Genomic DNA, 15,191 nt, shown 5'->3' with positions numbered 1-15,191 from the left:
ATTCAGACATTGACCATGGCCCAGATGATGATTTAACAATTGTGGCCAGTAATGGTCAGCCCTTACCTCAAATTGGGTATAAAGAAGTAACCATTAAAGTGGGGCGGGTGGAATTGCCATGTCAGGGGATGATAATTGTAGATATTGATCGCAAAGAATCTGACCCGCTGGTAACCATTGGTACAAATGTGATAGAAAATTGTATTGCCGAAGTGATAATTTTGTTGCAGCAGGCGTCTGAAACTGCCAGCTCCGGGCAGCAGCGTGCCCTACAGAGGGAGATCAGAGCCCTGATGAGGAGGCAGCAGGTGGAGCTGGCCGGAGGAGAAATTGGCAGTGTGAGGGTAAGTGACCCCCTACCCATTGCAATACCCCCAAGAAGTGAAATGTTGATCTGGTGTCGGGCAGCAATAGGCCTCAAGGGTCAGGATTACCATGCCTTGGTAGAACCGGTGTATTCAGACAGTAGGCCTGGAGTCCTGATAGCCAGAGGGGTAGCAGACGTCCGCAAGGGGAGAGTGCCCATCCGTGTCCTGAATTGTGGGGAGGAGGAAGCCAAATTGCCCCGGTACGCCACTGTAGCAAAACTGTACACTGTCAGCAACAACACCATCAAAGCAGTGGAACCCTTGATCCCGTCCGACCAGGCGGAAGACAAGGGCTCCAAGGGGCAGCTGGAAGACTGGTGCCAAAACTTACATGTGGGCACCGACTCCACCCCCTCACACCAAAAGAATGGGGTTTACCGGGTGGTACAGGAGTACGAGCGGGTCTTCAGCAAACACCCCCTAGATTTTGGGCAGGTGAAAGGGGTTAAACATCAAATCCCCACGGGTGATCATCCTCCCGTTAAAGAGAGATACCGCCCTGTACCCCCCGCACAGTATCAGCGTGCCAAAGAAATGTTACGGGAAATGAAGGAGGCTGGGGTTATCAGAGATAGTTGTAGCCCCTGGGCAGCTCCACTAGTGCTCGTAAAGAAAAAGGATGGTACAATGAGAATGTGTGTAGATTACAGGCAAATTAACCGCATTACACATAAAGATGCTTATCCCCTACCCAGAATAGAGGAGTCACTAACAGCCTTAAAGTCAGCTAACTATTTCTCCACCTTGGATCTCACCAGTGGGTATTGGCAGGTTCCCGTGGCAGAGGCGGACAAGGAGAAGACTGCATTCACGACGCCGATGGGCCTCTGCGAGTTCAACTGCATGCCATTCGGGCTCTGCAACGCCCCAGGGACATTCCAACGGTTGATGGAGTGCTGCTTGGGCCACCACAACTTCGAAACCGTGCTGTTGTACCTGGATGACGTCATAGTCTACTCCAAGACTTATGAAGACCACCTGAAGCACTTAGCAGAAGTGTTCGAGTCTTTGTCAAAATATGGCCTGAAGATCAAGCCGTCCAAATGTCACCTCTTGAAGCCAAAGGTACAGTACCTGGGTCATGTGGTCAGCGCAGAAGGTGTGGCACCTGATCCGGAGAAAGTCACCGTAATCAAGGACTGGCCAAGACCCACCACGGTAAAGGAGGTGCGGCAGTTCCTTGGGCTGGTGGGCTACTACCGAAGGTTCATTGATGGTTTCACCAAGATAGCAGCGCCCCTTCAAGATCTCCTGGTGGGCCAGCCAAAGCAGGCTAAGAAGCAGAGCCCTCCATTTGAATGGAGCAGCCAACTAGAAACCTCCTTTGTCCAGCTGAAAGGGGCTCTCACGGGAGAAGAAATTCTGGCCTACCCTGACTACAGCCAGCCGTTTGTACTGTATACAGACGCCAGCAACGTGGGCCTGGGAGCCGTTTTGTCCCAGGTGCAGGGAGGCAGGGAGAAGGTGATAGCGTACGCCAGTAGGAAGCTTCGGCCCACAGAAAGGAATCCAGAAAATTACAGTTCCTTCAAGCTGGAGTTCCTCGCTATTGTTTGGGCAGTGACTGAACGCTTCAAACACTATCTGGCGTCGGCCAAGTTCACCATCTTCACGGACAACAATCCGTTGACACACCTGGCAACAGCCAAGTTAGGGGCGTTGGAACAGCGATGGATGGCCCGGCTGTCTAACTTTGACTTTACCATCAAGTACCGGGCTGGCAAGAAGAATAACAATGCTGATGCGCTGTCCAGAATGCCTCACTTACCCGAATCTGGAGAAGACCTGGATGAACTCGAAGAGATAGAGTTACCGGCTTTCCATCATCAGGGCGTTTCCCAGTGTGAGCATGCTGTGGGAGTGAAGCGCTCGAGCCAACACGAGGTCCCGGTTAACCCATTACTCCACCATAATTGGGAAGAGACACAGAACGGTGACCCGGCGGTGCGATTGGTCAAAGAAAAGCTAGCACAAGCTGAGACTCATCTTGGTCCAGATGCTCCAGAAGAAGCCCAGCAGTTGTGGAAAGAGAGGGGACGACTGTTCACCTACCAAGGCAAGCTCTGCAAGAGACACGTCAACTGGCGAACAAATGAACTTGTCTGGCAGATCGTGGTTCCGCAGAGGGATGCTCCAATGGTCCTAGCAGCTTATCATGATAACGCAGGCCACTTTGGGTGGAAGAAGTTGGAGGCCCTACTCCGTGATCGGTTCTATTGGGTGCACATGAGAAAGGTGATCGAGAAGTGGTGCCGAGACTGTGGCCCGTGTAACCTGAGGCGGAAGGATGATGCCAGCCAAAGGTCTCCCCTACAGCCAATTGTTACGAAGCAGCCCCTGGAGTTGGTGGCCCTGGACCACGTGAAGTTAACACCAAGCCGGTCAGGCTATGTGTACGCCCTCACAATTGTGGACCATTACTCTCGTTTCCTGGTAGTAGTGCCTGTGAAGGACCAGACAGCCAGAACAGCAGCTAAAGCGTTCCAGGCATCCTTTTGCCGGCCTCACGGTTATCCGGAAAGGGTACTGACCGATCAAGGCCCTGCGTTCGAGGCGGAGGTGTTCCAAGAGTTTTGTAACATGTACGGTTGTAAGAAAATCAGAACAACACCGTACCACCCCCAAACCAATGGACTGTGCGAGAAAATGAACCATGTGGTTATTGATATGCTGAAGACTCTACCTCTGGAAGAAAGGAACCAATGGCCAGAGAAGCTGCCAGATCTGGTCGACCTGTACAACCATATCCCAGTAAATTCGACCAACTGCAGCCCCGCTTACCTGATGCGAGCCAGACCTGGCAGGTTGCCTGTAGACTTTGAGATGGGGACTGTGTCGCCTGAGGCGGTTCAAGAAATAGAGGATTGGGATACAGAACGGCAGCAGCAGTACCGTAAGGTCCAGGAATGCGTAGAGAGGAGCCTGTCTCAAGCCAGAACAAGACAAGAGCAGCAGTACAATCAAACGGCCCCAGCAACTCCCTTAGCACCTGGAGAACAAGTCCTCAAGAAGAAGCGGAGGACGCATAAATTGGATGATCAGTGGGAGAACGAGCCCTACACCATTATCCCCTCCAACTTTGACAACAGTAAGGTGTGCCTCATAAGCAAGGACGAAGGCAAGACTTGTCAAGCAATATCCAGAGACCGCCTGAAGACGTGCCCTGAGCGGTGCAAAGTTCAAAGGGAAGTGGAGGAAGTTCGAGAAGAAGGGGAAGAGATGATACAAACGATCCTCGGCAAATTCCCCAAGACTTGGACCCGCATAAATGGTGCCGTAGTGGTACCGGTCCTGACGTTCCCACAGTTGGTCGAGCCAGAAACAGAACAGGTTCCGGATCCACCCAAAGAACCGTCCGCCCCGACACGCGGTGACACGCCAGCAGTGGAACAGGAGGATCAACCCCCTGTCAGTGGTGAACCTGTCATACCCTTGGCGACTCCTAGACCACATAGGCAATCATCATGCATACCTATTGGGGTTAGGCCTACCGGTAGTGCTGAGATAGGAGACACACTAAGTAGTCAGGGACAAACACCAGAGCTACGCAGGTCTCAACGCAGCACTCGGGGACAACCCCCTCTAAGGTATAGGGAATCAACTATATAAAGAAAGAGTATTTATTAGAATGTAAATAGTTATGTGAAAAGTCTGTAATGTCGTGTACAAAATGTTTTTTTTTGTGATTGCGAAAATGGACAATTGGGCCACTGGACTATGGGTGGCCAACACCTAAATTGTTTATAGTTAGCACCAGTGTGCTCAACACCCCTGAAGAAAAACCCGTCCGGCGTGCATAGAGTGGGGTCATCAATGCTCTGACGCACGCCCAGAGCCTACGTTGGGGGTTTGATCGCGGCGGGTCCCCCATGGAGCAGTGTAATGGACACCCGGCAGGGAGCCACACTGGACTCTTATAGTACTGTCTGAAGTTGTAACGTTAAAAATAATGTGCCTCCCATATTGGGATGAAATGTATGACATGTTATGTTTTGTTTCCACAGTCCGGGAGTACTGAATTTAACTAAGGGGGAGTGTGGCGCCCTAGGACCTGGTCGCCACAGCAGCATTGCCCTCCCAAAGGGTTAATGCTGAGCCTGGAGGTAGTTGGGAGATCCATTGGCCAGCAGGTTTAACACCCAACACAGTTCTCCCTCCGGCCAGCAGGGGGAGCTCTGAACCTGGAATTCCAGGGAGCCTTCCTCTACCTGACCAGAGGGAGGAAGTGCAGCCAGTCTGTAGGGAGTAGTGGAAGTGAACAGACGCAGAGTGAGCTGTCCTGTGAATCTGGGGCCTAGAGCTGGAGCAGCTTGGCCCAGAGAAGCAGGAATAGCTGAGAGGCAGCAGAGAGACTCAGACATCGGAGTCTGTGGTTGCCAGGGTATAAAATCCGCCCCTGGTAGCCGAGTCCGAAGGGCAGGAGAGCTGCAAGCCCCTGGCCCAGAAACATCCAAGGTACAGCTGCAGCATCAGGGCCCGGTGTGGACTCCAGCGGAGAAGCACCAGAGAGAGGGTCTGCGCAGCCACCTACAGAAAGAAGGGACGTGCCATCGGTCCCAGCAGCAAAGAGGGCCATTGCTGGATTCAGAGAAGCAGGGTCCTATCATCACAAAGCAAAGTACAGGAGTAGGCCTCATACTCAGCTGGCCAGAAAGATCATCCCAAGTACTTCCAGGCCGACCGGATCCCCATCACCACCTGTAACGGTCTCCCAGGACTGGACTGTTCCCAGAGTAAAAGAGGAGAAGGTAAAGAGACTGTTGTTTGTGCCTGGTTCTTTCCTCGCCTGTCGGCCCTGCACCGTGTTAGCCACACAACACCATAGACTTTCACGGGCACCAACTGTATCCCGGGGCATCGCTCCACCTGTGGGGAGCAGTAACATCATAGCTGCCATAACATCACCCCGGAGTTCTCCCATAGCAGCGGCGGCTTAATAGCCGCATACCACAGGTGGCGTCACGAACATTAACTTCAACTCATCAGCCACATATTCAACTGACACCCACCAGGGCCACGGAGCCGGGCCCAGCCACCACTGACTACCACCGGATTAGTCCGGCCCGGCACCGGGTGTCCCCTAGCCCTGGGGTGGGCGAGTCAATAGCAGCTACTCTGAAGATTCAACTCAATGGGAGTGGGTCCTTTTGTAAGTCTAGATCCCTGTAAAGGGGTTGAAGGGTGAAGGCCAGGTTTTCTCTGTAACCTAGTAATCAAAGTGGATTGTGCCATGACTGTCTGAGGTAGCCTTATGGAGCTGATGGCCTCAGACAGACACAACTTCCTTAATTAAACAGGCTATCCCACAACAAACATTTATTATCTATCAGCAGGATAGGTAATAACCGTTTGTCTGCTAAAGTCCCATCATTGGAACTCTTGCTGATCACTAGAATGGGGGTTCCAAGTCCACCACTGTAGGGGTCTTTGAATGGAGTAGTGGTTCTCATCTAATTAGCCACTTCTGCCTCCCACCCATCTTAATCCTTAAAGGCCACTTTACACACAGCGAGATCGCTAGCGATGTCGCTGGTGAAAGCACCCGCCCCCGTCAGTTGTGCATCACAAGCAAATCACTGCTCGTGGCGCACAACATCGCTAACACCCGTCACACATACTTACCTTCCTAGCGACGTCGCTGTGGCCGGCGAACCGCCTCCTTTCTAAGGGGGTGGTTCGTGCGGCGTCACAACGGCGTCACTAAACGACCGCCCAATACAAGCGGGCGTAACATCCCGCCCATCTCCTTCCTTCCTCATTGCCGGCGGCCGCAGGTACGATGTTGTTCCTCGTTCCTGCGGTGTAACACAAAGCGATGTGTGCTGCCACAGGAACGACGAACAACATCGTACCTGCAGCAGAAACGATATTTGAGATTAGAACGACGTGTCAACGATCAACGATATGGTGAGTATTTTTGATCGTTAACGGTCGTTCCTGCGTTTCACATGCAACGATGTCGCTAACGAGGCCGGATGTGGTTCACGAATGCCGTGACCCCAACGACATCTCATTAGCAATGTCGTTGCGTGTAAAGTGGCCTTAACTCATCATTAATTTTGAAAGATGCTAAAATCCTTTCTACTCCACGTAAGATGGACTGCCAGTTCACAGAAGTATTAGGTTATATGGATGGTAGTTATTAAATTATATGAGAAAAGATGAAGAGGGAGATTGAGAGTCATTGACACAAGCATAGACACACAGCTTTTGCTGCAGCTTCTAGCATATGAGTTATCTCACTCTACTGTAGTGCTGGATTCACAGCTACAGAGTTCAGTGTGGCAATATAATTTCCTCCATACTGCAGTAAGTTGTCCTCCTGCTATGTCTCTCTGTATGCCACAGATAAAGAAGAGCTAGAATCCTTTCCTCTGTGTTTGCCACGTATAGCAGCCAGTCTCCACCCAATAGCTCGAAGACAACTGAACATTAGCTTCAGAGACATGTCAATCACCATAATGCAGCGGCCTTATTACTCAAATAGAGAGTGTGATGGGGCACCAAAGCATAGGCCACACCAAGAGTGCAATGAAGCGCCCTAATTTACAGACCAATAAAAGTTGACTTACAATAATAAAATCTTACGTTAAACTATAGATCCATATTTTAACTAAAATAGGGGCTAGGTCACACACATAAATATTATATATATATATATATATTATATATATAATATTTATACAGTATATATAGTGATGTAGCGATCACCAATGTTGTACATGGTCCCTATGTGTCGCAGGGGAGAAGGTCCCCTGCAAAGTTAACCTGAAAATGTTACTATGAGACCTGTAGTTCTACAAGTCTTGGTATTGTATTTAAGGGTCAGGTTCCGTTTAAGAATAGCCAGTTTGCTGGACAGGTCTGTGTAATTACATGTGTCCCGTCTGATTTAAGAGACTGTTTGGTCACATGGTCTCTGGGTGCTTGGAAGGATTTCACTTCCTGGAGGCACCCTGTAAGGATTCCATGTGGATTAGAGTCCGCTGCAGTTTCCCCTGATGTCACTGGCTAGGAGGCCAGCTGTATGGCCTCCTAGCCAGTGACATGTATGTGGTCACTCTGCACTTAGGCAGCTGGAGTCCTCCTGGGGATCTGGACTGATCGGCGTCCGTGGCTGAGAGCAAGTCACAGTTGCCGGTTGGTGATCTCAGATGTGTTTAAGTTGCAATGTGCTTTATGCGGCTTTAAATAAACTAACTGGACCTTTAAATGGAAAAGTGTTCCTTGGTACCTCAGCTATAGCAGCCAAGTGAGTGTCCCCAATACATTCAGTGAGCACAGCCTCACTATATATATATATATATATATATATATATATATATATATATATATATATATATATATATATACATACATACATACATACATACATACACACACACACACACATATATATACATATATTTAATTGTCAGTTTGGGAGTGACAGTCTCCCTTTAAGCAATACTCATATTATTATCAGGCAGAACAGTAACATTTTTAGAAAAGATTGTAGGGCCTTATCCTCATAAACGATATCTCACCTTCAACATATCCCACTTGTCCCTGATTAACACCTCTTTGTCAGCAACACTGTCAGGTAATGTAGCACTTTCACTCCTCAGAGTTGCCAGCTGACGTAATAAAGAATGTACCCGGTCTTCTCTCAGTGACAGCTCCACACTGCATCTCTGCGAGATAAAAAATAACATTATGATGAATATTACTACTGTACTATCTTTCTAGCAATTAAAAGTAACCATTAAATGAGAAATTCTTGTAAATTCTTATGACTCTAAGGTCTCACTCACGAGTGTATAACACAGCCGAGTGCTACATTTTTTAGAATGGCACTGTGAGTGCACTTGATAATCGGATGACATGCACCCATACAAGTCTATGGGTGTGTGTAAACCATCAGACTGCAGTCTGATGTCATCCAAGTGCTGCCCAATATACTCTGACACAGTCAATGGAGAAATTCGGGGGTGGTCCGAAGATTAGACAAATTTTCAACCAAATCCCTATCTATTTATTGGAGTAATCTAAACTAATTTCTAATATGGCTGCATTAAAAATTCCTTACTGTTCACTAACTACACTATCTAACTGCTATTGATTTTTTCCCTCTTTCCTCTTTGATGATGCTTCGTTGGAGAATCCCAGTGCATACTGGTATTCTCAAACAAAGCATCATTAGGGGGCAGAGTCACCATCACAGCCCCGCCTGGTTACGCTAAGGGTTAGGGTTAAAGTAAAAAATGTTTTACATAAAATATAATAAAAAAGCAGAGAAAATATTAAAATACAAAAGAAATTCAAAGTCTGGACTGGTGGATAGATCTCCGGGAGCATTAATAGCTGACTGATTAGGAGCCTCAAAATTCTTTCCTTGGACATTGGCAACCCATGCAATGCCATTGACTGGGGTGCTTAAGCTTTTTCAAAAACCAATTTTCGTGATTCATGATACCCAGAAGAGCATAATTAATATCAGAGTCCTACATGTTGCAAGGTGGGGATGTCCATGGATTGACTTATTTGTCAAGAATATGACACAGACGCTTGATCAGATTGAAAACATAAAAATTTGGAAGTCAAATTCAAACATAGAACTCTCTGCCATGTTCAGCAACAATATTTAGGTAGGTAGTATATGTCACTACTGGGGGAATTGTACTGTGTGTGGGGGACTATGGGGGACATTATACTGTGAGTAGAAGATGTTGGGTATCATACCTTATGAAAGGCTGTGGAGGAATTTACTGTGTGAGACATCACATTGTATGTGGTGGACACTGTGTGGTCATCATACTGAGTGTGAAGGACATTAGGGCATAATACTGTGTGTGGTAGGTACTGTGGGATTATCATATTGAGTGCAAAGGACAATGGGACATCATACTGTGTGTGGGTGGCAGTGGGGTATTGTACTGTAGGTACTTGTGGGGAAATAATACTGAGTGTTTGGGGAGATGTGGAAGCATCATAATTTATGGAGGACTGTCATATTGTGTGTGAAAGACTCTAGGGGCATTATACTGTCTGTGAGAGCACTGTAGTGACATAAAGTGGTGGACGCTGGGGGAATAATTTTGTGGGGAGACTGGTAGAATGAACTATGGGGTCATTATACTGTGTGGGGAGGACAATGGTGGCATTATACTGTGTGTGAAGGCATTATCCTATGTGTGAAGAACTGTAGGGCATCATATTGTGTGTGGGTGACTGTGGGGCATCATACGGAATATGAGAGAATTTACAGTGGGAGTTTTATGCTGTGTGTGGGTGGCTGTAGTGCCATCATACTGTGTGTGGGTGACTGTGGGGCATCATACTGAATATGTGTGTGGGTGGCTGTAGTGCCATCATACTATGTGTGGGTGGCTGTGGGGCATCATATTGTGTGGGGGTGACTGTGGGGCATCATACTGAATATGTGTGTGGGTGGCTGTAGTGCCATCATACTTTGTGTGGGTGACTGTGGGGACATCATACTATGTATGGGTGGTTGTGGGGGAATCATATTGGGTGGGGGGAATGTGTTGTTTGAGTGTTATATTGTGTGCATGTAGCTGTTGGAAATAAGGAATAACGTTTGGAACACCATTCTAAGTCTGAACTTGGTGCAAAAACCTAAAAAAAAATCACTATGGGGAGATAAGGTATGCACACCAGTGACTATGTAAGGGGAATACATGGAATAGCAGAAACTGCTGTGTGAATACTGACTTGAAAAATCCAATAGCTATATGCAAGAGTGAAAATGTGAAAAAATATAGCTACTGAATTGATCAATGCAATAGAGCCCCAACACCACGCCAAAGTATTTCTCTACGTTGGGGTCCCTAGCTTGTGTGTGTCCTCTCGTGCAGTTTGGCGTAGTGTTGGGGCTCTATTGCATTGATCAATTCAGTAGCTAAATTTCTCTTGATTCATATGTTCATGGCAGTAATGCAGATTCCATTTTTCACATTTTCACTCTTACATATAGCTATTGGATTTTTCAAGTCAGTATTCACACAGCAGTTTCTGCTATTTCATGTATTCCCCTTACATAGTCACTGGTGTGCATACCTTATCTCCCCATAGTGATGTTTTTTAGGTTTTTGCACCCAGTTCAGACATAGAATGGAGTTCCAAACGTTATTCCTTATTTATTTCTCTGAAGATACTGACTTGACCTTATCTCCCCATAGTCATGTAGCTGTTGGGGCATCTTAATGTGTTTGGGGAAATTTACTTTGGGAGCATTATACTGTGGGTGGAGGTATGAGGGTCACCTCTCATGACAAGCATTTGGCTAGAGAAGACATTCAAAGTTTATCTAGTATGTGTCAGGACCGGGAGGACTGATGGGCCCAGGAGGTGGATCCACTGGACCGAGTATCCCACCGGGGGGCAGGGTACACGGCAGCCGGAGCACTGGCGTGGCAGGGACAGGTATAACCAGGTCAGCAGAGTCACAGAGTTCTTCAGGACGGTAAGGAAACAGGCACAGGTACCAGGGAGCAAAGACAAGGAGTCTACAGGACACGGCACCAGGGGGCCTGAGCACCTAGCTCAAAAGACAAAGCTTCCAGACACGTTGATCAGGCAACGCCCCTATGGAAGGGCCAGTCTTATATATCCAGCACAGCCGTAGGTCACTTCCTGCTTCAGGTGTGCTGGGTCCATAAAACCAGGAGAGTGGGCGCGGCCTGGTCCTATACAGAGGCATGAGGCTAATACTCAGAGTCAGACTCATGAGACCAGGAGCAGGACACAGGAGAGCACGAGCGGGAGCGGCAGCCATGACCGGTGGACACGTGGAGTGGATCAGTGGGTAAGGAGCAGTGCAATGACGGTGAGGCCGGATCAGTGGGTACGGAGCGGTGGTGCGATGCAGGTGCGACTGGATCAGTGGGTACAGAGCGGTGGTGCAATGCAGGTACGACTGGATCAGTGGGTATGGAGCGGTGGTGCGATGCAGGAACCGGCTCAGTGGGTAAGGAGGGCTGCTGGGACACCGGGAGCGTGACAGTACCCCCCCCTTGAAGCCCCCCTCCCCGCGGCCGGGACATGTAGGCGCGCCGAAGAGGGGCAGCAACGTACTTCCGGGACAACCAGGACCGAGCCTCGGGACCGCAATCCACCCAATCGACCAGGAAGGACTGCCTACCCCGGACCGTTTTCATGGCCACTATGTCCCGTATCGGAGAACCCAAGTCAGCGGCAACGGAGGCAATGGATAGGGGAAGACAGTCGGAAGCAGGACTGGAGTCGTGGGCGACCGGTTCGGGCGTCTCGGACCGGGTACAGGATAGTGTGTCATCCTCAGTAGCAGGGGGCATCAAAGTCTCAAGTGGCAGGGATGGTGGCACGACGCTGGACTGCGTCGACTCTGCTTCTGGGTCCGGTGACACCACAGGCACAAGTGCCAGGAGCTGTGGTACACCGCTGGACTGCGTCGTCGCCTCTTCTTCTTCCGGCGGCATAGCAGGTTCAGGTGACAGGGGCCGAGGAACGGGCTGTAGGCAGTGGTCATGACACCAGGACCCCCAGCGAGTAATAGCGCCAGAGTGCCAACTAATGGCAGGGTCATGGAGTTGAAGCCAGGGTAGGCCCAACAGGAGCTCAGGAGCCATCCTCGGGATCACATAGAAGGTGATGGTCTCAGTATGCAAAGTGCCAACCTGGAGTCTCACTGGTTCAGTGGTATATCGGACAGGTTCGTATAGCAGTTTGCCGTCCACGGAGGCGAACCAGAGGGGCTTGGCAAGCGGGATCACAGGTACCTGGTATCGGTCCACTGCAGACTGGTGTATGAAATTAGCCGCTGCCCCAGAATCAATGTGGGCCTCTGCTGTGAACCTGGTCTTCTTCGTCGTCACCTGGACAGTCTGTGTAAGTGGAACGGAGGGGATTCCGGTGCCAAGGGTAGCGGTTCCCACCATCCCTTGGGCCTGGGGTCTACCAGGTTTCTCAGGGCATGTCCGAAGCATGTGTGACCCGTCTCCACAATAGAAGCACAGGCCCAGGGCGAGCCGTTCTGCACGGCGTTGCTTGGCTTGGTTCAGTCGGTCAATTTGCATGGGTTCCGGAAACATGTCACAGGAAGGCAGGGGCAAAGGAGCGGTAGGCCTCTGCGGGGACAAGGCGTGACGGGGTGGTCGCTTCTCCCGGAATACCTCTTTGGTTCGCTCCTGGAAACGGAGGTCAATCCGGGTGGCTAAGGATATTAAAGCGTCCAAGGTGCGTGGAACGTCACGGCCAGCAAGCTCGTCTTTGACGCGGCCAGAGAGTCCTTCCCAAAAGGCCGCCGTCAAGGCCTCATTGTTCCAGCCCAGCTCAGAGGCGAGCGTGCGGAACTGGATGGCGTATTGGCCGACGGTCAGGGTCCCTTGGCGTAGCCGGAGGAGCGAAGAGGTCACTGTGGTGGTACGTCCGGGTTCATCGAATGTACTTCGGAAAGCGTGCAAGAATTCCCGGATGTTAGTGGTCATTGGATCCTCATTCTCCCACAGGGGGTTAATCCAGGCTAGAGCTTCGCCTTCCAAGTGTGACATCAGGGAACGCCACTTTAGCCTGGTCTGAGACAAACAAATGAGGAAGCAACTTGAAATGCAGGGAGCACTGATTCAAGAAGCCGCGGCAGGACTTGGGATCCCCTGCATAGCGAGGCGGAGCAGCGAGGCGAAGTTGCGAGGCCGTGGTGGAAACTGGTTCGGAGCCGGAGACTGGTTGCTGCGTGGACTCAGACGACGGCAGCGGTCTGCAGTGTATATAACCGGTGGTCCATGGACGCCAGGAATTTCAGCATCCGGTGTAAGGTGTCACGCTGTTGTACCAGTTCCTGGCATAGTTCGGCCAGCTCAGATGTTTGTGCTCCAGCGGGATCCATGGCCTGATCAAACTGTCAGGACCGGGAGGACTGATGGGCCCAGGAGGTGGATCCACTGGACCGAGTATCCCACCGGGGGGCAGGGTACACGGCAGCCGGAGCACTGGCGTGGCAGGGACAGGTATAACCAGGTCAGCAGAGTCACAGAGTTCTTCAGGACGGTAAGGAAACAGGCACAGGTACCAGGGAGCAAAGACAAGGAGTCTACAGGACACGGCACCAGGGGGCCTGAGCACCTAGCTCAAAAGACAAAGCTTCCAGACACGTTGATCAGGCAACGCCCCTATGGAAGGGCCAGTCTTATATATCCAGCACAGCCGTAGGTCACTTCCTGCTTCAGGTGTGCTGGGTCCATAAAACCAGGAGAGTGGGCGCGGCCTGGTCCTATACAGAGGCATGAGGCTAATACTCAGAGTCAGACTCATGAGACCAGGAGCAGGACACAGGAGAGCACGAGCCGGGAGCGGCAGCCATGACCGGTGGACACGTGGAGTGGATCAGTGGGTAAGGAGCAGTGCAATGACGGTGAGGCCGGATCAGTGGGTACGGAGCGGTGGTGCGATGCAGGTGCGACTGGATCAGTGGGTACAGAGCGGTGGTGCAATGCAGGTACGACTGGATCAGTGGGTATGGAGCGGTGGTGCGATGCAGGAACCGGCTCAGTGGGTAAGGAGGGCTGCTGGGACACCGGGAGCGTGACAGTATGTACTTCACCTAAAAGGGGGCTTTACACGCTATGACATCGCTAATGCGGAGTCGTTGGGGTCACGGAATTTGTGATGCACATCCAGCCACATTAGCGATGCCGTTGCGTGTGACAACGATAAGCGATTTTGCATCGTTGCAAAAACGTGCAAAATCGCTAATCGGCGACATGGGGGTCCATTCTTAAAAATCGTTACTGCAGCAGTAACGAAGTTGTTCCTCGTTCCTGCGGCAGCACACATCGCTGCGTGTGACGCCGCAGGAACGAGGAAGCTCCCCTTACCTGCCTCCCGGCTGCTATGCAGAAGCAAGGAGGTGGGAGGGATGTTACGTCCCGCTCATCTCCGCCCCTCCGCTGCTATTGGGCGGCGGTTCAGTGACTCTTCAGTGAGAAAGGAGGCGGTTCGCCGGTCACAGCGACGTCGCCGGACAGGTAAGTATGTGTGATGGGTCTGGGCGATGTTGTGAGGCACGGGCAGCGATTTGCCCGTGTCGCGCAACAGATGGGGGCAGGTACCCACACTAGCGATATCGGGTCCGATATCGCAGTGTGTAAAGTAGCCTTTACAGTGGTTTTAATGTTTTTTCCCTGATGTGTGTATATATATATATATATATATATATATATACACAGTGCTGGCCAAAAGTATTGGCACCCCTGCAATTCTGTCAGATAATACTCAGTTTCTTCTTGAAAATGATTGCAATCACAAATACTTTGATATTATTATCTTCATTTATTTTGCTTGCAATGAAAAAACACAAAAGAGAATGAAACAAAATCAAATCATTGATCATTTCACACAAAACTCCAAAAATGGGCCAGACAAAATTATTGGCACCCTTAGCCTAATACTTGGTTGCACTACCTTTAACCAAAATAACTGCGAACAACCTCTTCCGGTAACCATCAATGAGTTTCTTACAATGCGCTGCTGGAATTTTAGACCATTCTTCTTTGGCAAACTGCTCCAGGTCCCTGAGATTTGAAACTGCCATTTTGAGATCTCTCCACAGGTGTTCTATGAGATTCAGGTCTGGACTCATTGCTGGCCACTTTAGTAGTCTCCAGTGCTTTCTATCAAACCATTTTCTAGTGCTTTTTGAAGTGTGTTTTTGGGTCACTGTCCTGCTGGAAGACCCATGACCTCTGAGGGAGACCCAGCTTTCTCACACTGGGCCCTACATTATGCTGCAAAATATGTTGGTAGTCTTCACACTTCATAATGCCATGCACACGGTCAAGCAGTCCA

General features: G+C 50.0%; 1 protein-coding gene across 2 annotated transcripts in view; it reads right to left on the bottom strand.

Moving 5' to 3' along the window:
• The window catches only part of AKAP6 (A-kinase anchoring protein 6), a 460,428-nt gene that overhangs the window by 37,367 nt on the left and 407,870 nt on the right, over nucleotides 1–15,191 (bottom strand). For both annotated transcript variants that reach the window (XM_075329663.1, XM_075329664.1), the window contains exon 10: nucleotides 7,895–8,041. In XM_075329663.1, coding sequence (XP_075185778.1) covers nucleotides 7,895–8,041 — 147 coding nt within the window. The remainder of the gene's footprint in view (nucleotides 1–7,894; nucleotides 8,042–15,191) is intronic.

This window comes from Anomaloglossus baeobatrachus, chromosome 12, assembly GCF_048569485.1.
Source record: "Anomaloglossus baeobatrachus isolate aAnoBae1 chromosome 12, aAnoBae1.hap1, whole genome shotgun sequence".
Taxonomy (NCBI): domain Eukaryota; kingdom Metazoa; phylum Chordata; class Amphibia; order Anura; family Aromobatidae; genus Anomaloglossus; species Anomaloglossus baeobatrachus.
The sequence above is the reverse complement of the archived record's forward strand: the minus strand, read 5'-3'. Positions and strand labels throughout refer to the sequence as shown.